General features: G+C 37.1%; 1 protein-coding gene across 1 annotated transcript in view; it reads left to right on the forward strand.

Moving 5' to 3' along the window:
* Positions 1-2,917: 2,917 nt before the first annotated feature.
* Positions 2,918-26,375, forward strand: part of LOC111602348 (5-hydroxytryptamine receptor 2A) — a 45,397-nt gene continuing 21,939 nt past the window's right edge. The window contains exons 1-4 of the mRNA XM_023319360.2: positions 2,918-3,619; positions 4,590-5,273; positions 10,301-10,434; positions 11,503-11,612. Coding sequence (XP_023175128.1) covers positions 3,595-3,619; positions 4,590-5,273; positions 10,301-10,434; positions 11,503-11,612 — 953 coding nt within the window. The 5' untranslated portion in view covers positions 2,918-3,594. The remainder of the gene's footprint in view (positions 3,620-4,589; positions 5,274-10,300; positions 10,435-11,502; positions 11,613-26,375) is intronic.

Below are 26,375 nucleotides of genomic sequence, written 5' to 3' on the forward strand. Positions count from 1 at the left end.
ACATAGCCGGAGGGAAATTCACAAAAAATTTATTTATGCAAAATGTGTCGACTGCAGCTGGCAGCAGCACAGCTGCAACTGAATATGATTTCAATTTCAAATGCATTTTCTAAGTTTTTTTTTTTCATTTTATTTTGAAAAAGTCGAAAGTGTAATTAGAAGTAACTTTCATAATTGAGTTGCTCGCTTAGGCAATTGCAAATGAAATTTTCGCTTTTTAGTATTTATTGTATTTCTCCGTATTCATGAGTATTTTAAGCAGCAAAAGTTTGCTGTGGGCAAATATAGTTATATAGATATTTATCAATCCATTAGGCTTTGTTCCAGCATTTATTCTATAAGATTCTTCATTAATTTGTCAGATTTTGCCTATGCAACAGCTTATATCCTTTCATATATATTTTTTACTGTTTGTTTTTTGATCAGCCAGATCTGACTATCTATCTGAACATCTATCTGCCAGTTCTTCTGTCTGTCATCTGCCTGCGTTTCAGTTTGCATATAGGAATATAGGAACTCTTCGTTCTATATCTGACTCAATTTGCCTCTCTGTTTCAGTATTCCCTGCTTTGAGTCTGTCTTTCTCCCTGTCATTTTGTATGCTTCTCCTGCAACTAGCTGTCTGTCTCTCTCTCTCTCTATTTCTTCTTCACCTCCCACTTTTTATCTCTTCTTCTCTTTCTCTCTATTTCTGTCCTTCACCACACACATTTCATCTGTCTCTGGAACTCGATCTCTCCTTCTCCTCACACTCTTCACCTCTCTCTGTCTCACCCTCCTTTTAGTCCCACTCTTAATATGTCTCTCTTTCCCTAGACTCTCTGGCCTATCTCTCTCTCACTTTCTTGCACTCTCATTCTCCCCCCCTCTCTCTCTCTCTATGTTGCTTTGCCTCTGTTCTATCGTTCTCACTCTCCGTCTCTCCCTCCCTCTCTCTCCTTCTGTCATTCTGCACCCACATTTCAGCTGTCTCTTTCTCACGCTCTCTCCTTCTCCACCCACTCTTCACCTGTCTCACTCTCTTTCTAGTGCCACTCTTAACATGTTTCTTTCTCTCCACTCTCTAGGCATATCTCTCTCACTTTCTTGCACTCTCATTCTCCCTCTCTCTCTTTCTGTCTATGTACCTTTCCCACCTGTGTCTTCCGACTATCTCTCTTACTGTCGCTTTCACTCTCCCACTGTCTCTGTCTACCTTTCCTTCACCGCATCTCATCCATTTATCTCTGTTCTTATCCACTTCACCATAAATTCATTTACGGCAATTACTTTAAAAGGCATTCAAAATATATATCACACTTGCTAATTGCCTTAGTTAACCATGCAGCCATGCAGATCACATAAATCTTTAGGGGCTATAGAAACTATTTTTTATAGAGTTTACCTCAGCATATAGAGGAGCAGACAGAGTGGGGCAAACAAAGCGCCTTTGTTGCCGCAGTCGGGGCTAGCCTTATGTGAGCTATAAACCAAGCCATAGACGGCACTCGCATTACGCATGCAACATTTTCGCGACGCGTTTATGGCGCCGCAATATATACCATATAAGCACATATATAGTTGTATATATATATATGTATGTATAAACTATATAAGTATTATATACGATACAGTTACAGTTACTAGCCTGCACACACAGGGAGAAGACACACATAAGGCATGCGTTGACATTTTACTACGCTTGCCGTGGCGCAGCTCTTGGCTTCTACTATTTTATGTTTCTCACATTTTTATGCCCTACACTCATTGAAATTGCTTGAAATAGGGTATATTAATTGCGTGCTGGTGTAGGAGTGTGGGCAGGGAACATAGGTAGGCATATACATAAGCGCTAGATGCTGTTAAGATTCATTTTCAGCCTTGACACAACTCGAAGACTAAAGGAGCGAGAGAAATCAAAATTGGTATATAAAATCAAACTGAGTTTGTATATATAGCAAATATATGCTCTTTTCTTTAAGTACTATTTTCTCCTAGTTAAAAGGGGTATTTCCTAGTCTCTAATACCAACTGAGTTGTCTTAACTTAATTTTTACTTGAATATGAATAGTTTTTCCGATATATCTTTATATCTCTTCATCTAAATCTGGAAAAGCTGACTAAAGGACTTGGTTTTTGCAGCATCGCTCGAGAACTATAAAAGCTAGAGAAAAAATATTTTGTGTATATATACTTCTAAGACACATGCAAAATAGAAGTATTTGCTTTTTAGAATACCTCATTTAATAATCGAGATATTCAAGTTTAAAGATAGTTATTTGTCTGCCTTTAGCATAACTCGAAGACTATCAAAGCAAGAGATTATATATTAAGTATGTATACTCTTTCGAGGCATATATGCAATATAAATATTTTCTTTTTTAAATACCGCTTACCATACCCCAGATAACCAACTAGAGTACGTACTAGTCCACACTCTCCAGTCGAACACTCTTACTTACTGCTTACTTGCTTGCGTTTTTTATGCGTTTTAAATTTATTTCATTGCTGCAGAGAGCTGCCGCTAGCGATGGCGCCTGTCGCACGCACGCAAACTTCCGGCCACACATACATATATTTCTGTGTGTGTGTGTAGAGGGGGCGGGCAAGGCGGAGACTGCGACTGCGACTGCGACTGGCTTTTAACTGAGAAATGAAAACAAGTTGCGTGCCCGTCTTCATTTTTATTTATCGTGCAAAGTGATTGTGCGTAATTGCAAAAATTGCGTTAAATTATTTAACAAGCAAATGTGGAAGAAGAAATATTCAAATTCATTTACACTTTATGCTCGATGTGCAGGAAATTGATATACGTACAATAAATTGTGTAGACTTTGTGTAGAGCGGCTGCAGGAAATTATTTAGCTGTAAAATATTCGAATTTCGATAGCTAAACAACAAATTTTATTCTAATTGAAATTTTCATTTGCAGCTGTGCGAATGCATGCGGTTTAATGCGGGCCGTATTGGCCCACGCTCACATCAAGTCCACATCAACAACAACAATAACAACTAGAGAGTGGAGTGGAGTGAAGTTATGCTGCTGGCGGATGTGAAATTCACTTTGAGGATATGAAAATAGCGCATAAACGAGCCATAACACATGCGAACAAACGGAAGAGCTTAAAAGGAGTGCAAAAAAGAGGAAAAGAACCGGCAGAGCTTGGCAACACATATACAACACTGCCAGTACAACAGCAACAACAGCAACAATAACAACAACAACAATAGCAGCGCAAAGTTGTCAAAAGAAAAGTGAAAGCCGAAAACTGTAAAAGAGACTTCGTGTAAACACTCAAAAGCTCGTTAACAGAATACATCCTGCCTGTGCCTGCCTGCCTACATCTGCCCTCTCCCTCAATCTCTCTCTCAGTGTATGTGTGTGTGGGAGCGTGTATCATCATCATGTACGTACAACAGCAACGACTAAGCCGTCTGAGTAACTCCAACTGTCGCCTCTGCCCGACCATTGCCATTGCCATTGCCTAGTCGCACAGTCGCGCTTCCGCTTCCGTCTACGCTCACTCGCCTCATTTCCGCTGCGGCTGCAATTAAGCCAACTACCCACTAACCTGCAACAAACCAGCCAAAACAAAAACTACAGCTGCAATAAAAATGGCGCGCGCGACCAACTTTAATGGTAGGTAGCAGAAACACAAACAAAAGCAAAAAAAAACTAAGTTAACCATAAGTAGCTGCAGCTAAATGCATGAAATAAAAAGTTTGCAATATTTAAAACCAGCTGCAGCTCATTAAATTAAGTTACATTTACCTGAACATTTTTTTAAAACATGTTAAATGCGGCATTTTAACTCAGTAAGGAGTAAGCCTGCTCGAGTCGAGAGTGCATGACTAGCAAATACCCCGAACCCTGCTACATTTGTCATCTTCTGACACTTCTTTCCTAGCAGCATGCTATATATATACAGACACACATTAGCTCCAGCTCTGCTTAATGCGCAGCGGCTGCTTGAGCGAAATTAGTTATGGAAGAACTTTGTTCGAGATGAACTTTCTTAATTTTTTAGAGCATATTAATGACATTCAGATGTGACTCTTTGCCGAAGCACAAGGCTCTGCTATTTAAAATAAATATTTAAGGAAGGTATCAAAAACCAAAAATTGCCAGATCTGTGTATTTTTTATAGCAGTCTACATAATAAATGTATAAGCCGTAAATCATTAGCTTTTGTGGCATTCATGTTACCAAATATGACTATCGAGTCAAATATGACTATCATACAAAGCCGAGCTGTATGTTATGGAGACTTAAAAAAAATAAAAAAGAAAAAAAAATTTTTAAATTTCAAGCCTCTGTCTTTTGTGGCTTGCGAGACAGACAGACAGACATGTCTAGGCCAACTCAGCTTGATGCTCCAATCAAGAATATATATACTTTATGGAGTCCGCCAAGGCGCAATTTTAAGCAAAAGGCAAAGAAAGCTTCACTCTCTCAGAGTGTCTAATGCAGGGCCTTACTCAGCTTCAGTTTTTTTAAAGTTATAAAACAAAAAAAACCAAAAAAATGTCAATAATTGCAAGCTAAAGTGACAGAAGCGCTGCTAAATCTCATCGTTCCTCTTGCTAATCAAGTACAATTTGCATTGCAGACGCACTGGACTACATCTACATAGCGAATAGCATGAATAACAAGGCCTATCTGATAGCCGACCCGCGGCCCGATGAGCCCGTCGATGCGCCTGAACAGGAGGAGGAGGAGGAGGAGCTAAATGGCGGCGACAGCAATAACAACAATCAATACTATAATGATGGCGACTTTCAGAATACGGCAGCAGCAGCAGCAGCTGTTGCGGCTGCCGCTGCCTTGGAGAACAATGCGAGCAGCAGTTCGACTGGCTTCCCCAGCCCCAACAGTTCACCTGGCTCGCCGCTGGCCACCGCAGCGCTGGCAGCAGCTGCGGCCAGCGCCTCGGTGGCAGCGGCTGCAGCGCGCATAACAGCCAAGGCAGCACATCGTGCATTGGGCAGCAAAACGGCCATCGAGCTGATCGATGCCGATGGCAGCAAAAGTCCGGACAATAATTATACGAATGTGGCTGTCGGTCTAGGAGCAATGCTACTCAACGATACGCTGCTGCTCGAGGGCATGGGCAATGAGACGGGCGGTTTGAGCATCTTTGGCGATTTAGTCAATGGCAGCGGGCAGCTGTTAAATGGCAGCGCAGCGATCAATGTCACAGCCAGCAAAGTGGCCGAGGATGACTTCACGCAGCTGCTGCGCATGGCCATCACGACGGTGCTGCTCGGTCTGATGATACTCGTCACGATAATTGGTAAGTCCTCCGGCAGTGGCCAGCCATAAAATGTTGTGAAAACATGGAAAGCTCATTAGGGCGCATAAGGCCAATGCGTAAGCCAAAGCTGTAGCCTAAACATAGACATAATTATTTGCGCCACAGACAATAAATGCCATGGACTTCAGTCTCAGACACGCGCGCGCGTGCCAACAAATCCGACGCGCCATACCAATGGGGAATATTGCAAACAATTCAATAAGGCAAGCCAAATGACAGCAGCAGCAGCCGTTGGGGTTGTGGGCGCGGGGGGCGGTGGCACATCAAGTGCTTCCAAGATTTTTGCGCCTGTTCAGCATTTTCGGCTCAGTTGCAGATAATAAAATACGCGTAACTGATATTTATGGCTGCTTCCGAGCCATTGTATATTATTTATTATTTGATTTTATTATACAGCAGCAACAACAACAACAATAACAATGGAAAAGCTCTCGTTATTAATAAGGCTTCGCGTTGTTGTTGCGCAACATTCATTACACGCATTTAGCCATAAATCCAAAGGCAAACAGAAGACAAAATCTAAACGCCACATTTAACTAGGCCAAGGCAGCGACAGGCTTGCCGTATTCAAAATGACAGACAATCAATCAATCAATCACAGTTTCACAGCCCAACAACACCAATTTTTGTAAAACGCAAAAACATTCAGACGAGAAAACAGCAGCAACAACCAAATAGGCAAACAAACAGCAGGCAGCAGGCAACAGTAACTCGAATTGATTTCATTAATTTAAGTAGATTTCATTTTCGTTTCGTTTAAACACGCCTCACCAAAGTCAACAGCCCCAAAGCATAAAAATCTAAATATCGCGCCCTACAAAGTATGCTACACTTTTTTGCGCCACATTTGCTCTAGGCCCATTCACATATTTGTGCATATCCTGCACGATTTTGTATGGGGTATATTAATTTTGCGATAGGCTATGTTTGGCAGGTAAGGAAAAAGCAGAAGTTCTATAACATTAGTTAGAGAATGCTAACTTAATAACTAGTTAGCCTGAGGGTCGTCGCATATCAATAATAAAAATACCCCATAAACTTTTGTGAATGCTTAAAGCGGAAAAAATGTCACAGAGAAAATGTGAGTGAGACAGAAGCAACAAAATATATCAATTTTTAAGCAAAATGATGATGGGATGAGGCGCACAATCGTGCCCCCAAAGGTATGCAATACTTTTTGAAGCACAAATTCCTTTGGCTCTGTTCACATATTTATGAATAATCTGAATAGTTAAATAGCTTATATGGGTTATTAGTAAGGCTAGAGAAAGCATACAGCATACAAAAAAATTTATAAAAACATTGAACGAAATGATGATGGATATGAATGTGTGAGCAAAATCAGAATGATAAATAAATAATCTGACATTTTAAACATAACTGGAAGATTAACAGATATTTGCTTTTAAATGAGAGGAAGTTGCTTAAAAACAAGTTAAGCCCAACAGGAGTTTGAAATTATATTATATATTATATATTAAATATTATATATATATATAGTCTACATAGCCTTTAATTCTACTCGCACTCCCCACTCTCTAGCTATGAATCAAAGTCAATCAAAATGACTTCAGTCAACTCAACAATCTAACTACTTAGGGTATTTGCTAGTCTAACACTCCCAGCAGGATGCACTTGTGCTTGTTTTGACTTTTACTGCTCCCATCTGGCATTCATTTTGATTTGCTTCTAATTTGTGTGTGTTTTTTTATATTTATTTTCTCTTGTATAGTTTTAACTTGGCGCCTCGCTCGCTTTCACACTAAACGCTGCCATTTCCATTCTCACTCTCATTTTCATTCTGGGTTTTCACTTTTGCACATTTTCGTTTCTCGTTTTCATTTTTATTCTGATTTCATTTGAGTTTTCCTCACTTTTGAACTTGGCAGTGGTTGCATTTGCTTTGAATGCTGTTTTGAGTGCCAGCATTTAGCATTTAGCATTTAGCATATAAAAGGAAATGCTAATGAGCTCTAATGCTAATTTCCCAAGCAGCCAACAAGAAAACTAGACGAAATGTGAAATTGTGAAATGTGAAAACACAAAATCCTATCCAATGGCTGCTCTATTTGCGAGCGAGCTAAAAGAAAATAATATGTAAGAAAACACTAGAAAATGAAATAAAACAACAACGGCCGCTGACCCAATTGAAAGCAAGTCAGAATGTTACACTCGCAGGCGTAACTGACTGCCTAATACTCGTTCACTGCAACTAAATTTTGTATTCACAAATATCAAAATTTTTGGATTCACTACTCTAGATCTAGAGCGAACCAACAGGGCTTTAACTAACACTCCCAAGTTTAATTTATTTATCATTGTTGCTCTGTCAAAGAGACTACTTGAGTCTATTCATACTTCATTCATTCATTCATATAAACTTCATTCACATCGTGAGCGAGCATCAAAATGACTTGTTTAGTGATTGTTCTAGATATGGTTGGCGTTTGCTTTTTAAACGACTTTAAATGGTCATTTAAATAGCATCAAAGGCACGAAGAATTTAATTCAGATTTCCTTCTAATTTAATATAAAAGCTAATTTCGGCTTATATAAAAATAAATGCTTGTTTCAAAAATTAAATTAAAGCAATTACTTACATCACTTATTTATTAAGCCAATGCCCAATGCTGAGTAGTGCTAAAGCTCGTTTCTGTTTTACAAACTGCAAGCAAAATTTAAATACATTTTTATTAGTTAGGATTTTCTTTATTAGTTATACATTTTAATTGATTTTTTTGTAATATTGATTAATACAATTTCAATTCATATATAATCAATTCTATTAACATAAACAATTAACTTATAATAAAATCAGTTCTTTTCTTTATTTGCCTTTTTAATTAAAAAATCAACGGGTTTTAACCTATGTAAAGTGTGCATTTAATTACTTTTCAGTTGGTTAATCAATTGAAACATTCTTCAAAGTCATTTAATTTTAATTGATTTAATTTTAATGTTTTATTTGATTTTATTTATTTTGATTTATATTTTTAATGTGTTTCCACAAAGTTCAATGTGAAATCAAAATAAATTAAATTTGCTTTAATAGTATAATATTAGTTATCAACTGCAGATTCAATTTAAACTTCAACACCTTAAAAATAGAAAACAAAATAAATGAAATGAAAAACAAATAAAATAAATTAAATATATTTTTTCCTAATTACTAAGTTTCAAAGAATATATATATAAATATTACTTTTACATTTTTATTAATTTTTAAGTACCCACTACTATTTTTTTGAACCCCTAGATTTTGATTCTAATAGCAAAAACATAATTTACAAAAAATATGTTCCTCTCAATATTTATCGCGTATTTATATTATCCAACATTTGTGCTCAGAAGCACTAATATTTTTTGAATACAGATTTTTATATAGAAACTATTTTGTATCTTCGCAACAAGCCTAAAACTTCATATATATAACTATTTATATATAGTAAAGCCACGTTAGGTTCACCTAGTATTGCTTTGGCTTTGACTTGAGCTGACAACTTTAAGCGTCACACCCCAGCAGCAGCAACAGCAACAACAACAGCAATGACAACTGCAACGTGCAGGTGAGGGACAGCGTGCGAGACCCTCGGCTTGCCTTCACTTTGACACTGAAGTGTCTAATTGCATGTGTGTTCCTTTGTCGTTGCACCTGACAGGTGTCCGTGTGTGTCACTGTGTTTTGCTATGTGCCACAAATTGCATGTCTTGGGCGCAATTCTTTTGCTGCAGCTTTCAAGTGTGCCACAAGTAGTTTTGACAGCGGGTGCAAAAAAAAATATTGTATATAAAAGATTATATATATATATATATATATATATATATAGACAGCTTCCACTCTGCCATCAAAGATGGCGCCAGTGTTGGCTGTCAATTGTGCCACGCCCACGCAGTAAAAAGGAAGCAGGGCGCTTTGGGGGCAAAAAGTTTACGACAACGCGATTAGCTCATGTCGTTTATTTTGGCTTTTGTGAACTTTTGTCGGCGTCGGCTCAAGTGCAACAGAATGTGGCAAGCGCAAAGAGAGGGGCGCCACGCGTGGCATAGCAAAACTACGTTGGCAATTGTGCACTGATATTCGGTTACAGTGAGCGCGCCCTTCCTCTTGCCCTCTCTCTGCCTCTCTGTTTCTCTCTCTCTCTCTCTGCCTTTCTCTCTCTTATTGGCTGCCTCTTTAAATGTGTTATAATGCAGCAGCTCAGCGAGCTTCAAGCAGCAGCCAAGTTTAATAAGATTCCCATTTCGTTTGGCCACACGGCTCTGCGGCACAGAACTTTCGTAATTCTCACAAACTTTATTCCGTTCGTTTGAGTTTCGTTTTCATTATACACTTGTGCGAGGTAATTGTGACTATGCCATGGAATATGTAACTGGCCGGGAAAGAGTTTAGTGTAAAATATGTTGAAGAGTCTGAAGCGGAATCTATTGCTTCATGTAATGGATATAGAGACATATATTAACTATGCTTAAGTAGTACGCTATCCTAGATCTAGCTTTAGGTTAGAGTCTGGTTTAGCACAAAGCTCAGCCCACAAAACTCAGCTTTAGATCAACTTTAGACCTAGATTTAGGTCTTTTTTCTTGCATAGTGTATTATACAAGCATTAGCTTAAAAGATTTCAATCAGCAATAAATGTAATTTTTATAAATTTCTACATCTAATGTAAGTGTATTTCACATTCGCTTCGTTTTTTCGCTCAATTTATTTTCATTTTAATTTTGCTTCAGGTTTACGTATATTCGTATTTTACCATTCGTTTGCGCTTTCGACTTTGGTTTCGGTTTGCAGCTGCGCCTAAATTTGACTTGCCAACGTACTTAATTGAATTGAAAACTTTGCGCTCAAGTCAATTTTCGCAATTAGTTCGCTGAACAGCAGCAGCAGCAGCAGCTTCATCTACTGGCAACAGTTCGTGCAGCTGTCATTGGCATTTCCTCTCTATCTCTCTCTCTATCCCTCTCTATCTCTCTCTAAAGAATTAGTACAACTTCTTCAACAATTGCAGGCAACGTCTTTGTGATAGCTGCCATTATACTGGAGCGCAATCTACAGAATGTGGCCAACTATCTGGTTGCCTCGCTGGCCGTGGCTGATCTATTTGTGGCCTGCCTCGTGATGCCCCTTGGCGCCGTCTATGAGGTGAGTACGAAGCCCCTTAACTTAAACGAGGATAAATTAGTCTCTCATGTTGATGGCTAATTAAGTTGCTTAAGAGTTTTTAGCTGTTAACTTCAAACTCAAATTTGAGCATGGCAAAGACTGTAAACGCTTAGCGTGATTAGTTTTCAACGAAAACTATCGATTAAATCATCGATGCAGCCGAGATATGTATTATTTGGGGGTTTTCAATTATTGAAAGATTAATATAATTAAAACTAAATGTCAAATTTATCGTATCAAAGTTTCTAGAGTATTGGCTTTATAGGGCATATGAAAAAAATATCAATAACAAGCTGATGGTGTTGTTACGTTATCGATTAATTTGCCAAATACGCACGAATATATTTAATTTGCCTACAAATTCCATAAAACGAAGCTGTCGATAACAAAAATAAATTTTCAGTGAATATTTGTGAATCAACGATAACAGCTAAGCGCTCGATATTTTTACGTTATCGATACATTACACAATTGTTTACTGCAAAATTGTCAGAAGTCTTGACTTTAGAAGTAAATGTTGTCTATCGATAACAAATCGATAAATTCAATATCAAATCTAATATCAACGAATAAATATTATCGATAGCTCATAATGCATACAAATCCAGCTAGTAAATATAATGAAGGAATTCTGAAACTTAGCATTCGCGTATCGAAACTCATTTCTTTATCGATTATTAAGCAGCACTACAGAACAGGCTTTCATTAAGCAGTAGCTAAACGTAACGTAACGTAAGCCTTGCCACTACGACAAAAGCTTGAGACACACATTCAACGAATGTACGATACGCTCAATTGTCGTCCTGCCCAGCGGGACGAAGGCTTTGGCCATTTAAGGACAGTGCAATCGTTGCCTGCGCAGTTATTAGATGACATTATGGTCAGGCCTCGCTTGAACTCCTCCCCAGCGTGACATCAATTTTAATAAGCCATCAACTTTTATTGTCTTTTTCACTGGCACTTGGAGACCCCAAGCCGTAACTTTGTGTGACCTCTCACTCACACTTTCTTTCTCACCCTCTCCCTCTCTGCTTATCTCACTCACAGATCAGCCAAGGCTGGATACTTGGACCGGAGCTATGCGACATTTGGACCTCATGCGATGTCCTCTGCTGCACGGCATCCATTTTGCATCTGGTTGCCATTGCTGTCGATCGGTAAGTAATTACATTAAGAGAAACTTTTCCAAAAAAAAAAAAAAAACAGAAGTAAAAATCAACACATTTTGATAAACGACCCAAAAAATCCACTTGTAAGCGACGTGTAAAACAAGGCTGGGAACAATTTTTAGATGGGGAACCAAAAGAAAAACTTGGCTGTATTCTGTCAATATGTGGACGATTATGTGTGTGTGCCTGTGTGTGTGTGTGTGTGTGTGAGCTGAGCAAATCAATCAATCAAGTTTTTAGCATGTCAAATCTCTTTACAAATCCACTTGGCAACAAAACGAAACGCACATTAAGACACATAGCAAAAGAATAAATAAAGCAAAGGATGGGAATGCGTGCAAGCACTTGAGTAATGTGCATGAGATATTGAAGATGCCCTAGATAAATATTTTTAGAATTCATCAAATTAGGAGAAAGGGTCAAAGCAAACATTTTTAAGTTGTCAGAGCAACAGCAAAATGTGTATAAAAAATGTAACAGAAAAACATTTGAATTTTTGGCCGTTCTACAGAGAAAAAAATATATTTCTAGAAATTTAGGCAGTTGATAAAAATAAAAAAAAATCCAAAAAAATATATAAAAATTATAATAAAAATAAATATTTACGAATGTAAATTTTAAAGTAAAAATTATTTTAAAAATGTTGACAAATGCTTAAATAATAATTAATATATTTATTCCTTATTTTCAAGCTGAATAGCATAAATTTTCAATTTGCAATTTTAAAGAAATTTTTGTTAATTCCATTTTATTTGACTTTTTCAATGCAAATAACAAAAAGAAATATAATTTAAATTGCGAGCAACAATGCTTTTATCATTTTCTAAATTTAAGTCTTAAATTATTCCACGAAATAATAATTTATTTACATATTCTATCCATTGTTGTTCTGCAAACAAAAATCTTCTATAAAAAGGCAACGCAAAGCCTTGAAATCCTTTAAAATTTGTTGTGATATTTTCAAATATAATTGAAGTTATTATTAGCTTTGCCCTGGCTTAGCTATTTTATTTCGAGACTTGCTGTGCCATAATGTGAAATGCGATTTCCATTCAAAACCAATTCACAAAACCATTCACAGTGCGCAGCCAGCTGTTGTTCACAAACGATGTGCCCAGCAACCAGAAACCGCGTCCAACTGTCGCACAGCTCAAAACGTGCGTGCGTGTGTGTGTGCCGTTAATATGCTTAGCCATTTAGGGTTGACAAATCCATAGGCTGTGTTTACGCCTGCCTGCCTGCGTGCCTGCCTGCCTGCCGGCCGTTTCGCCTCCTGCCACATTATGGCTATATCAATTTAAAATAAATTCTCACTTATTGAAGCGTATGGGGCATGTGGCATGCCTCGCTGCATATCATCAATCAATTTGCTGCAAACATTTCAATCAATCAATCGTATTGAGTGGAGCGACAACACACTCCTGCCCCACCCCACCTCGAACACTACAAACGGTAAATGAAATGAATTCCATTTGCAGGCCATGAAAAGCAAATCTAATGCCCAATCGGCATTAAGTTGGATTTTTGTGGGTGCCTGGCATATTCATTAGGCGAAGTGCTCAAGGCAATGCCTCAATGTCAGCTAATTTCAGCTGCAGTTGACGACAATAGTGCTACGAATAGGGCATAAAAAAAGTAAATATATAAGTATGCTTGGCACACTTAACTGCACGCTGGCGCACGTCGCGTATACGTAATGTGCGCACAAATGAATGCAATGGGCCGCAGCAGCAGCAACAGCAGCAGCAGTAGCAGTTGCTGTGCATTTAATGAACACTTAGCGAACCCCAAATTAGCAGCAGTTGCAGCAGCGCCTGAGCCCTGAGCCCTGAGCCGCAATTTGTAGCCCCGCGCCACGTGGCGTATACGCAATGCAATATTGTTCGCTCTTGCACTTGACTGCTGTTGGAATTTCACAATTTTCATTGAACAACATGTCATTGGGTCATTAATTGGCTAAGCTGCGGGTCAAAATGTGTGCCCAAATTATTTGGCGGTTTCAATTAGCGCAGCCAGCCAGAAAAACAAAGCAGCAGCAGCAGCAGCAGCAGCCGCAGCCACAGCGCCAAACCAACAATAAATTATGTAAAATACAATACAAACAAACTCACACACACACACACACTCGTATACATTTGCAGCAAATTGCATTTATTTTTTACTTACGCACAGGCAATTTCAATTATGCTTATGCCCACGCGGCGTATACGCATTTTAGTTGCAGCTCATTAAAACTAAGCCATGGATTTGTAAATTGTTATTAGTTTTGCACTAATTGATGCAGCTATCTATTTATTCATTTGGCTGCGGGCTAACGCTATTTCAAATTTTAAACAATATGCAATTTTATATTGATATTTAGTGGGCGTAGCTTAATGAATTAAACTTCTTATGGGCGTGTGTTGAGAGTTGAGCATATTGAAGAGAATATCTATAGAGTCAAAGTATCAAAGGGTACACAACTTAAGAACATACAGCTTAAGCAAAGCCTCATGCCCACTTCTCTAGCATAATCAACTAATTTGTAGTTGCTAGCAGATCTCAGCTAGTCAGCTGGCTGCTGCTCTGTCTTACCTGCTTGCATATAGTTAGTTGCTCTCATAACTTGATTGCCCGAGTTTGGTTTCTCACAGGCTTATATGGCTGGACTGGTATTTGCCTGCTGCTATCATTTTGGCGCTGATTTGGCTGTCAATTGGGCAAATTGAAATGCTGGCTGTGCCCGAAATTGCCTGTCAATAAATAAAGCCAAGTGATGCTTAGATTTCGCATGCATATCAATCAGTGGCATTCAGTTGAAATTGCCCAGGCTCAGGGCAGTCTAAGGCTCATTTTTGCCACGGTCTTTGCCTGTCAGCTGGACGCCAAGAAATTGAAGATGCTGGCATTGGAGTGGAGCGGGGGCTGGCCCTATTTCATATTATGATGAGCGCCACTCAAAAGTATGCAAATGAGCTGCATGACAGCTACGTTTCTGCCTGAATGGCAACTCATTGTGTGGGGCGGCACAGAGCGGAGCTGAGTGCTTGCGCCATGATGAAACAATTACGAGAAAATGCCCTGGACTTCCTGCGAGGCAGGCCATAATATACTTTACGAGTATTTGCTAGTTGTCACTTGATATTTAAAATAGAATTCAAAGCCAGCTTTTACTTATCAGCAAACGGAATGAAAATTAATGTGCTTTTAAGCAAGAAGACTCGCCTGCGTGTGAATGCCTCCGCCTGCGCCTCCGCCTTGGCCCCCGCCTTCGGCTTCGTCTGCGCCATTTACTTGTTGTCAAGCGTCTGTACATTAATAAATTAAGTTTGTCAAACGATTGTTGGGCTGCCCTTTGGGGCTGTTGGCTGTTGCGCCCGCATGATAAATAGTTGCTGGAAATTCGACTACAATAATAATAATATTTGCAAGTATTTGTCGTTACCAACCAGCAGCAGCAGCAGCAGCAGCAGCAGAAGCCGACTCGTTGACAGGCAAACAGTCGACGACAGCCATCTTCAGGCCTAACTACCCAAGCCAAGCTATACAGCTCCAACTCCAACTCCAAATCCAACTCCAACTCCACCTCCAACTTCAACTCCAACTCAAACTCCTTCTGCTGCTGTTGCTGCCTCTCAATGTTGGAACATTCGCAACGTTGCCAAGTTCATTTTCCATGTCAGTAATTTTTAAGCAATTAAGACAAAGTGCCAACAATATTTACGAAACTGCGAGACAAGAAATAGCAGCAGCAGCAGCAGCAGCAGCAACAACAACAACAGCAGCCAGTGAAACTCATGTCCAGCGCACGGCAAAAACCCCAAAAAATACTATGAACACAATAAAAGCCTATGGCACGATGTCGTTTACAAGCGGAAGCGCCAAAAGTTATGCAGCACAACTGTAGGGGAAGACTAAAGGATGCCCTGTAAACTAGATTTCAAGGCAAACATTGATCAATTCTTAAGCTAATCAGACTTTATAACAAGTTTAACAGATACAATCCATTTAGTCTTCGAGTTAAATAGAGAATCAAATCTAAATATCAATTTTTTGGTCTTGATAAACTGCAAAAAGTTTTTCAAACTACTTTTATTTGATATTAATGAAAATATTAATGGGCGCTCTAAGCTTTGGCTTTTAAAATTTTCGAGTTAGCCACAAATCACTAACAGAAGAAGCTAAGCTAAGCCTGCTACATATACCTGTTCAGAGCTAATACACTCTTCTTTAACCAACTGCCATGTGTTTAGGGTATAAACAACAACAACTATTCTAGGAGCAACAGAAAATGGCGCATGGTCATTAATCTTTATGCCTTTCGCTGGCTGCTGTCACTGCTGCGGCTGCTATTGCTGTTGCTGTTGCTGCTGCTGCTGCTGCTGCTGTCGATGGCGCTGTCAATGCCAAAATATATGCACATACAGAACACTTATACATATAGACTACACACACTCACACACACACACACATAGAGCAAGTTGTGCATAAATTTTATGCTCTGCAGCATGTTGCTGACGTCATTATTAGTGAAGCAGAAGCAAATGACACATGCCCTGTGCCGTGGGCCTGGTCAAATATAACACAAGCCAACTATTTACGTGACTTTTACAAAAAAGAAAACCTACTGCCATGTAGTGCAGTGTAGGCCAAACAACATAGGTCAACAATTGCTGGCAGTTGCTGTTGTTGCTCTTGCTGCTCTTGTTGCTAGCGCACCTGACACATTCAATTAAATTTCAATTACGTTTAACACATTTATTTATTTATACTTTTTTCTTGTATAAATTTTACCTTTTAGCACTTAAAACGTAATTACATGTTAATATTCGTCGACTTTGTCGCGTTGTCCGCGTTGCTGCCTTAACTGCAAGCAACAACAGCAACGACAACAACAATTGCTGCAACGACCACAAAACTGTGCCCCATCTGTGCCTCGGCTGTAGCATGTGTTATTGTAATTGCTGTTGTCACACTACAGTTTCTGTACTTAGTGGCACAGTGAGTGCATATAGTTTGTGTACCAGAGAAACACGTATAGATGGCATGCAAAATATATAAATATTTTCAATTTTATATAAATAATTGTACTTTGTTGCTTATTATTTATAATATATTATTCACATTTATTATTTATTTTTTATTATTTATATTTTTTATATTTTATTTTCTATTTTTTATTTATTTATTTTATTTTTTCATTTTCATTCATTTTATTATTATTTATAATTTAGTTGTAAGCTTAAATAACTAAATAACTAAACTAAAAATTTTATAGCTGGATAAATTGACAAACTTTTAGTTTTATTTTATTTTTTTTTTTTATTTTTATTTATTTAGTATTTATAATTTATTCTCATAGTTGAATTTTTTTATTGTCAAATTATAAAAGTTTCTCTTTTCATATTGTCTTGATGCAATTGAGTCTTTAATTTATGACCACGCGTTCGTTCAGCAGCAGATATTTCGAAATATATATTTTCATAAGTAAAATTGAACTCTTGGCAAAGTTTGTCTATATGAGGAATATCTAGTTAAAAGAAATAACATAAGACTCGAGTACGACTTAAAAGTTTGCCATATCAAAATAAAATATTATTGAAGGCAAAAAACTTGAGCTAAACGAAGAAATCGAAATTCCTAATGGCATGCTTTCAACCAGGTTGTAAGCCCTTCATGTGCAGCACACCAAATCGTCTTATCTAAAGCCAAATGCCTTGCATTAAATTTGTATTAAAAATGTATTTATGTAATTTTTATGTATGCGCATAAATATTTATGAAAGGCACGAGCCAAAAATAACTGAGACGTGTATAAAAAAAATAGATAACTTATGCATTAACTGCTTGCAGGCACTGTACTTTCTGTGTTCACTGCTATTTTTTGGCATTTCTAAGTGCAAATGAACATTGCCGTTGTTGTTGTTGTGTTTTTACATAATTTGCGCGCTGTCGCTGGACATTTTAGCGAATGGCGCCATGCCCACAAGCCTTAACCCCTGACCCCATACACAGACACACACACCAACACACATTATGCTGTGGCTTTTGGCCATTACCACAGAACGTTCATGTGCATTTTAACTGCCAGCAAAGTTTTGTGTATGTGAAGTAATTTTTTAATTGCGCATGTTTTTCGGTGCGCACAGTGGGGCTAGATTAGGGCAAATATGTTGCACAGAATATATATACAACAAGTCTAAACAAAAGCATAACCTTAATTAAATTCCTAGTTAAACAAACGCATTTAACAGTATAATTAGTTTTCATGCCACAGCCAGAGAGAGAGAGAGTGAGCGAGCGAGAGGAGGTTGGCATTCGAATTACGCTTCATTTGCTTTGCACATTTGATTTCACAAAACCGAAATGCTCAAATTCATGTGTGTGTGTGTGTATACACACACATACATACACTCTGTTGGTTAATGAGACAAAGCTGGCAAACATTGAAGCCAGGCAATAAAACCGGATATGTTACTAAGACATTTATGTTATCTACTAATGCCTATACAAACACAACTCACACACACACACACACGGACCATGCTTAATAGTTGTTAGTAGATTTGCAATGAGGTGTTTGTTACATTTAAGAGCGCTCGTGTCTGCAAATACACTTCAAGCCAAGTTCATAAAACAAATGCTAAATATTTTGTGTGCAAGTGCAAATGGTTGTTAATGCTTTAAGTGTGTGTGTTTGCTATGTATGTATGTGTGTGTGTTTGGTATGTGTATGTTGTTGCTTGGCTTGAAAGACATATTCAATCTCGATTAGCAGAGCTTGACATAATTCTAATGATTTATGTATTTGCCAGACAACATTACAAAATGCCTCAATCAATATTTGCAGGCCACAGCAGCAGCAGCAGCAGCCCCACACATACACCCACACAGCATACACTCACACACACATACAGGGCATGTTTGTTGTGCCATTTAAGCTATAAACTTAATTATGCGACGACTGAGCCAAGTCCTGGGTTTATAGACAGGCCCAAGGGAGAGTGAGAGGCAGAGAGAGAAAGAGAGAGCGAGAGAGAGACTGAGTGAGTGAGTAAGAGCACATGTATTGGCATTCACAACTCAATTAAGTTGCAAAACACACGCACACACAGAAAGAGACAGAGATAGAGCGTGACAGAGAGAGATGGACTGAGTCTAAGTACAGCAGCAGCAAACACACTTGGCAAATTGTTCGCTAAGCCACATTTTTGTGGTTAACCTAACTGTTTTTTTATTTTTGTTATTGGTTTTAACTAAAATGTCAAGAAGAAAAGCAATTATAAGGCAAACATTTCAAACATTTTCATTTACGCATTGAAAAAAAAACTGAGAAAAAGGGAAAGTGAAAGCCAAAGTTGAGGCCAAGGCGAGAGCAAGGGGCGAGAGCAAACCACATTTAAGATGAATTACAATTCTATAACTGTCACAGAGCGGCTAACCCAAATATCTATGTAGCCGTCACAGTCTGTGTGTGTGTGCGTAATTTAAATTTCGAATTTGTAAAAGTCGCATAAATCAAAATAATGGTGCTTGGGCTGCCTGGCTAAATGATTAATCAGTGCGAGAAAGTAAATTGAAATTCAAATAAATCAACTGAGAGACAGACTCGCCTGTGGTTCCAACTGGTCTAGCAAGCCCTTTGCAGGGGGCGTGCCTGGCCAAGACAAATGGCACACAAGTGAAAAATTTTCAACACAAATTGAAAGGCTAACCATAAACTGCATTAAAATGATACCAAAAAAAATATAAAAATAAAATAAAGTAAATTATAATAATGAAAGCAAAAGGCAAGCTAAGTAATCGACTGTCAGATACCCTGTAAGTTATTTGAGCTCAATTAAAGGGGAAGAGAAGTCTTGGCAGTGTAAAATATTTTATTGGAAGGCATTTAAGAAGGTCTTAGGCTAAGTAGTCGCCTCGAAAATACCCTGCAAGCTACTTTGAAGCAGGAATATTGTAAAAAAAATTGACAGCGTAAAATAAAAGCAATTTAATATATTATTGAGCTGCAATTGATTGAGTTTAGCAATTGCTCAATACTCATATAAAAAATACTTTAAAAATAATATTTGAATATGGCTAATATACCCCTGAAACTGTCCAACAGGGTATTCAAAATGCTTTGAAAAAAAAAAACATAAAAGCGCAAATGAATATTATTTATTCACTTGCAATTGAAAAGTTTGCGGTTATATTAGGCATTAAGTTGGACTTACTTAGGCATATGCATAGAAGCACGTATATAAATCAACAGATCTACATATATATATATATATATATATATATATATATATATATATTTGCATTTGTGCTCATTTGTAGGTTTGTTTGTATTTAGTTTTGCGTTTAGCAAAGTTTGGGCACGCAGTGTGATTAATGGTCGGTTTACGGTTTGGACCAAAAACTTTTGCCACCGTAAAGGAAACTTGGCCACAAGCCGCAGCTAGAGCGAGCAAAACACACACACACACACGCACAGAAAATAACAGACAACCAACTGAGCAGTCGAAAAGTGAAGCCAACAAGCCAAAAACTGTAGCACAGTTGTAAAGCCATTGTTAGCCAACAAATATATTTTCACAATTTTCACACAATTTTGCGCCAAATTTTGCGCGGAAAAAACTGCTCTTGACTCTGGCAATAGTCAGTAAATAATCATTTAGCCCCGACTGCATTTTTATTCATATTGTCAAGTCAAAATGTCCCTTGTGGGGCAACTGGCTTATTAAATGTAATTGAGCTGTGCCTTTTGCTGAATTGTTGCGTTCCTTTCGCTAAAGCTGAAAATGCAAATGCATTGAAAGGGGGGCAACACAGCAGGTTGCAACTAAACTGGCAGACAGACAGCAATCAACGCACTTGACTGCAAACTGCGTCTGCTCCTGAAATTGAGGCTGAGTCTGTGGCGGAGGCTGCGTCTGCTGTTGCTTGGTTTTTCTTTTGTTTTTCCATATTTTTTCAGTCATGCTGTTGCGACTGTTGCCCCGCCTTGCAATTTACATAAGTTTCTTGTTTTTGTGTCATAAATTATAATTGCTGTCCCCTTATGACTGCACGCACTGAACAGAACAGTTCTGAACAGAAGGCACGCACACGCACAGGACACATATGCGAAGCAGCGGCCTGTAATCAACATGAAGACGCATCCTGTGCCAGCTGTGCGCCCAGTAGAAAACTTTCCCATACACACATACACAAGAGACAAAATAGCAAACTATAAAAGCAATGCAATTGCCAGCTTATCAGCTAGAAAATACTCTTGAATATGAAGTATAAAAATTTCAACGACTGCCCAAAATTTCTAGACTCTTAAATAAAGTCGTCAAATTTTATAAACTTTTAAAATAAAGATAATTAAAATTTCAAGAATACTTAGAAATAAAATTTTGATAATTTCTACCATTTGAATCAAATTTCAGATAGTCTCAAAGAAGCATTGAAATTTCACGAACTTTTTGTGAATTTTATTTCTATTATTTTAAAATCCATCCTAAAATCCTAAACATGAACGTTTAAATTCTAAGAAAAAAGGAATCAAATTTTAAGAGCAATTTCTAAAATTAATTGTCTTTTTATAAGAAAGCTTTAATAAAACATTTTTCTGAATTATTTTATATTTTTTAGATTTTTCTAAAATTTAATGTTTACTAAAAAAAAAAATATTTATTCCTTAGCTTAAAATTCTTAACTTCAAGCCTCCCAAACTCAACATCAACTTTTTGTCAAACTGAGTCTGCTAGTCTATATACCCAACAGCAACTAACCCACACACATAAAAAGAATATGTACGTAATTTCTGCTCATATAAATTTGTAGGTCGCCGCTAAAGAAAAAAAAAAAACAAAAGTAAAAGAAACATAAATAATAAGTGACCAAAAAAAACCACAACATAAAAACTTGATTAAAATTTATCATTACAAAGAAAACAAGCGAAAAATGGCATAAGAAATGTAATATATAAAGCTAGTTATGTAGGGCAAAGGGACTACAATTTAAGTTATTAACCAACACTGGCTGAGTGTTAGACAATAGGGAAAACTAGATATGAAAATAGTTTAAAATGCAAAACGAGAACAGAAAATTTAAATAGAATTTAAATAAAGGTAACTACTATCAAGCTGTTTTACAACACTGCTAAGGCCCGATTAAAATTAGCTATAAGATAAGATAAGCTAGAAAACTATATAAAACTATATAAAAAAAAACAACGAGTTGCATTACAAAATTTAATATTTATAGTTAGGGTTGTAAAGAGCGTTGAAAGCTAGTTCAGTGTTAGTTAGTCTAAGAATGACTGCTTGAAAAGCTGCTTAGCAAACTTTTTTATATTTTATAATTAAAAATTATAATTGAGTGTTGTAAGACAAGCTAAGGCTCTTGACCAACACTGACAAAGCAAAAAAAATACATTATACATCAAATAACTTAAAGGTCACATTATGAACTTAATATATATATATTATATATCTAACAAGACTGTTGTAAAGGGAATTGAAAGCTATTTAATTTGTTGCTGTACAACACTGGCACATTGTTAGCCTAGAGTTAAGTGCTGTCTGCGCGCATGCTGGACCGCCGAGCAGGCCGTCAGGCAGCAGCCAGACAGACCGTCCGGCTGGTTGGCAGGCAGTTGGACAGCTGGCAACCTGTGGGGCAACAGCTCGCAACAGACCCCGAGGCAAATGCGCAAGCCACGTAAGCATGTTTTAAATTGAATTTCGCTGTAAGGCAAACCAGAGAGACTGCGACAGAAAGAGCGAGCCGTGCATGTCAGCATAACCGACGCAACGCCTCTCGACTCTTAGTACATAGCAAATAAATTGTGGATACATTAAAAAATTGTTGCCACGTGTTGGCCTGCCTGCCTGCCTGCCAGCTAATGAGTTGGCTCTCAGTTAATGCGACACACGCTCGCAACGGATGTCCAATAATAAAGCTCAAAAAGACTTCAATATGGAAATGCATTTATTATGCTAATTGATTTGGGGCGACAGCCAACGCCTGTTTGTATTATTATAAAATAATCGTCATAATAATCTTAACAAGAGCAATAAAGTGCATGTGGGCATGATGAAAGAGTGAATGACTCGGAGATACCCTGAGACTTTTATGCAACTGTAAGCACTCCTTTTCATATGGTATAAACATAAGTTTGGGTGGAGGTATACATAAACTGAATAACTCCCTTTTCTGTACACTATAGTAGAAGTAATATATTAAATTGTAGGAACCTAGCAGCTTAAATGTGTGAGATATGGTTGAAAAGAATAAGTTTGTTATCGATTTTTATCGATTTTGGGTGCAAAGTTATCGATATTATTATTAGAGAAGAATGTCTAATATTTGAAATTTCTAATTCGTTATTTTTCGATCTCGATAGATAGGCTGACAGACAATTGGACACCAGCTGATCTTTTTATCCGGATCAATTATATATATATCAATTATATATATATTGGCAATCTGCCATGCAGTAAACCTGCTACCTGTTATACCCAGCCAACTCATTTTTAATGCGAATGAAAATATAAAATATGACTGTGTATAAAATGAAATTATGTATCAATCATACGACGTGTTGAACCATTGGAAATTATAATTAAAATATAACTGAATGTGAAATGAATATATACAAATAAATATATATGTATATATATTGTAGATATTGTATATGAAAATCAATAACTAATTAGGCGACGTTTAGGTAAAATGCAAATGCTGAAAGCTGATTGAAAATTAAAGAACTAAAGAGAGATAATAACTAATAAATAGATGCGATTTGAAAAGTTAAGCAAACAAAGCTTTAAATAGGGCTATTTCTATTACACTGTGTGAAAATTGATGTTTTATATGAAGTCACATGTTAATATTATGTTTCTTTCTCAATTAGCACACTTTGTTTTCGAAATTTATTGGAAAATATTTTATTTGGACTAGTTTCATAAAACCTTAATTTTGCATAGAGAAAACCAATTTGAAATGCATTTTTATCAATTTTTCAATATTTTTGATGATTTTTTGGGCAAAGGCCAATTTGATTTTTATTTCAATTTTATTTAGTTTTTACTATTTTTAGCATCTTCAAGTTGCAACATTTAGTGGTTAGAGAGAAAGAGAGCGCAGGCAGTTGTTCGTAATTTGCAAAAATTTAATCATGCCACCAGCTGCCGCAGGGCAGAGCAAAAAAACAAAAAACAAAATAAAAACGACGCACACAAAACCCAGCCTCAACCCGGCCTGTGCCACGCCCACATTTACATGTGCCCCCGTTGTTGTTGTAGCGGTTGTTGTTGTCGGCCTCCGCCTATTGTTATTTGTCTAGTGTGGAATGCATTTTTGTATGCCACGTTTTGTTTTCCATTTTTATCTTTTGTTCAACTGCGCTTTTTTTTACCGTTTTTATTCTTTTTTTTTTTCTAAAAAAGAAAAGCACAAAATATTGTTGTAAACTGAAAAATTGCTGTCGTTAGCCGCAGGTAACAAGCGTAAAATATTTTTGCCTCGAAATTGAAAAATTAAAACAATAGACGAACGTTTTACCATACGAGCGTAATGTGATCGATTAGCCTCAAATACAAAGACTAAAAATATAGGATATATATATACATATATATGTATATATATCGATACATATACACATATGAATAGTGCTGAAGACTAAATGCTCTTTAGGCGCATGAGAAATCGAAAAAAGACGAAATATATTTTATACTTTAATTTATATATATGAATAAAGCTCTCAAAAAATAACTAAAACGAACTATTGCTCATATACTATTAATATTATTATTATTATTATTACTATTATATTATATTATATTATATTATATTATATTATATTATATTATATTATATTATATTATATTATATTATATGACTTCAAAATGTCACAACTCTTTCTACTAAGCTCAACAAACAGCCTTAAAAATGCCCAAACCCAAGCGCATGCTGCCATTAGCTAAAGTGCATCAGCTAAAGATTATTCGACTATAAAAATAAAAAAAAAAAAACAATAAACGCATACCAGTTGACAGGCATTAAATATGCAGTCAACCGCTGTCAGCGCATTAACAATAACAGCAACAACGACAACAAGTCGATAAAACAAATATTGACCAACACTCGACATTATAAAAATTCAATTAATTATGAACAGCTTAAAAGTTGAGCTAAATTAATTTGATTTTTTTATTTTTACTCAGACCCATTTTTGTTGCTTTATCTTCAATAACAATTTTCGCGCCATTTCGCCGAGTCATGAGAATTTATGAACAGCGTGTGACAAATCATAATTGAAAATGTGTATACAAATCCCAATATATAGATATAAATAGAGGGCGAGACTAAGCCTGTGCTTGGCTTGGCAAATTAGGCGAAATTTTAGCTGGAGAAGCTAAAAAAAAGAGCTAAAAAAAACATGCGTTTGCCATCCAGTGGGAGTAGCAAGAGTAATGGCTTTTTTGTGTGCTAGGCGCGCATTTTTTAAATGCATTAAAAAAGTGTTACACTCGAGTGCCGCACATTTATCACACACACACCCACACGCGCGCTAACATAATGGAAAAATCGCATTTAAATTGTTTGGCGTACAATAAATTGTTATAATTCATCAGATGAATTTCTGCCTAGCTGGCTGTACTTGATAAATTGATTGACTTCAATTCAATTGAATTGAATAGCGGCCCTAACAAATTTATGATGTACACACAAAAAAATAGACGAAAAAGAAACAGCATATGCGACAGCGCGACGTATGAGTAATATCGCTTAGAGTCGACAACGAGTCGTATGAGTAATATCGCATTGCATGACAGGCACTTTATTAGCTAGCGCTATTAATTTGCATGCGAGACGCATCAGCTACGGCGCCTTTACCTCCCCCTCCCAACGAAAATTGTATTAAAATTGCCAAAAAGAAAAAGAAGCGAAGAAAAAATAAAGAAAATTGACAGGAAAATCACAAAATTCCATTAATTTTAAGCAGTCAATCAAAATTGCCAACTTGAAGTCGATTATATTATGCTAATGAAAAATGTGAGAGCAGACAGTGCGGGAGGCATCAAAGGGGCGTGGCAGCCGAGCCTCACTCTCTTTCTCTCCCCCTCTGTCTCCAGGCAGTCACTCGTAGCTGACCCAGACAGCAGGTGGCAGCTGTCCAGACAAAAGTCATCAACTATCAACATCATTCATTATTATTTATTATCGATGAGGCAGGCATATGAGGCGTATGTTTAATATCAACTTACAAATATATATATATATATATATTTATCTATAGCTAAATATATAAACGCTTCCACAATCATTTCTCATAAACAAGCTGACAAACCGACTGCAGCTGCTAACACGTGTTTGCCATTTGACATTTGCTCTGGGGCCTGAACTCTTTGAGGCCAAAAACCATTTGGGAATAGCTGAAGAAAATCTGTTTATAAATGGATAAAAAATAATGAAAGGGTTTTTTGTAGAGCAAAGTTTAATGGAAATTACGAGCTACGAGGGGAGTAGAGCAGCTTAATTTAAATTCTTTCTCAGAAAGTTTTTGGCACTCCGCCTCTGCTTCGCTAACTCGCCTTTCATGCTCCTTCTTTAAAATCATCTCCTTCTCTATCTATCTAACATGAACTGTTTATCTAATCAACTGCTTTTAATCTTCGATACATCAAATGGGAATAATTATAAGACTCAATAAGATTTTCGGCTATTTATATGAACTTATCGATATACATCGAAATTCCATTCATTTTCTAAATTATGCTAATAATTCATA

This window comes from Drosophila hydei, unplaced genomic scaffold (assembly GCF_003285905.1).
Source record: "Drosophila hydei strain 15085-1641.00,03,60 unplaced genomic scaffold, DhydRS2 tig00008122-arrow-pilon, whole genome shotgun sequence".
NCBI classification, from domain to species: Eukaryota; Metazoa; Arthropoda; class Insecta; order Diptera; family Drosophilidae; genus Drosophila; species Drosophila hydei.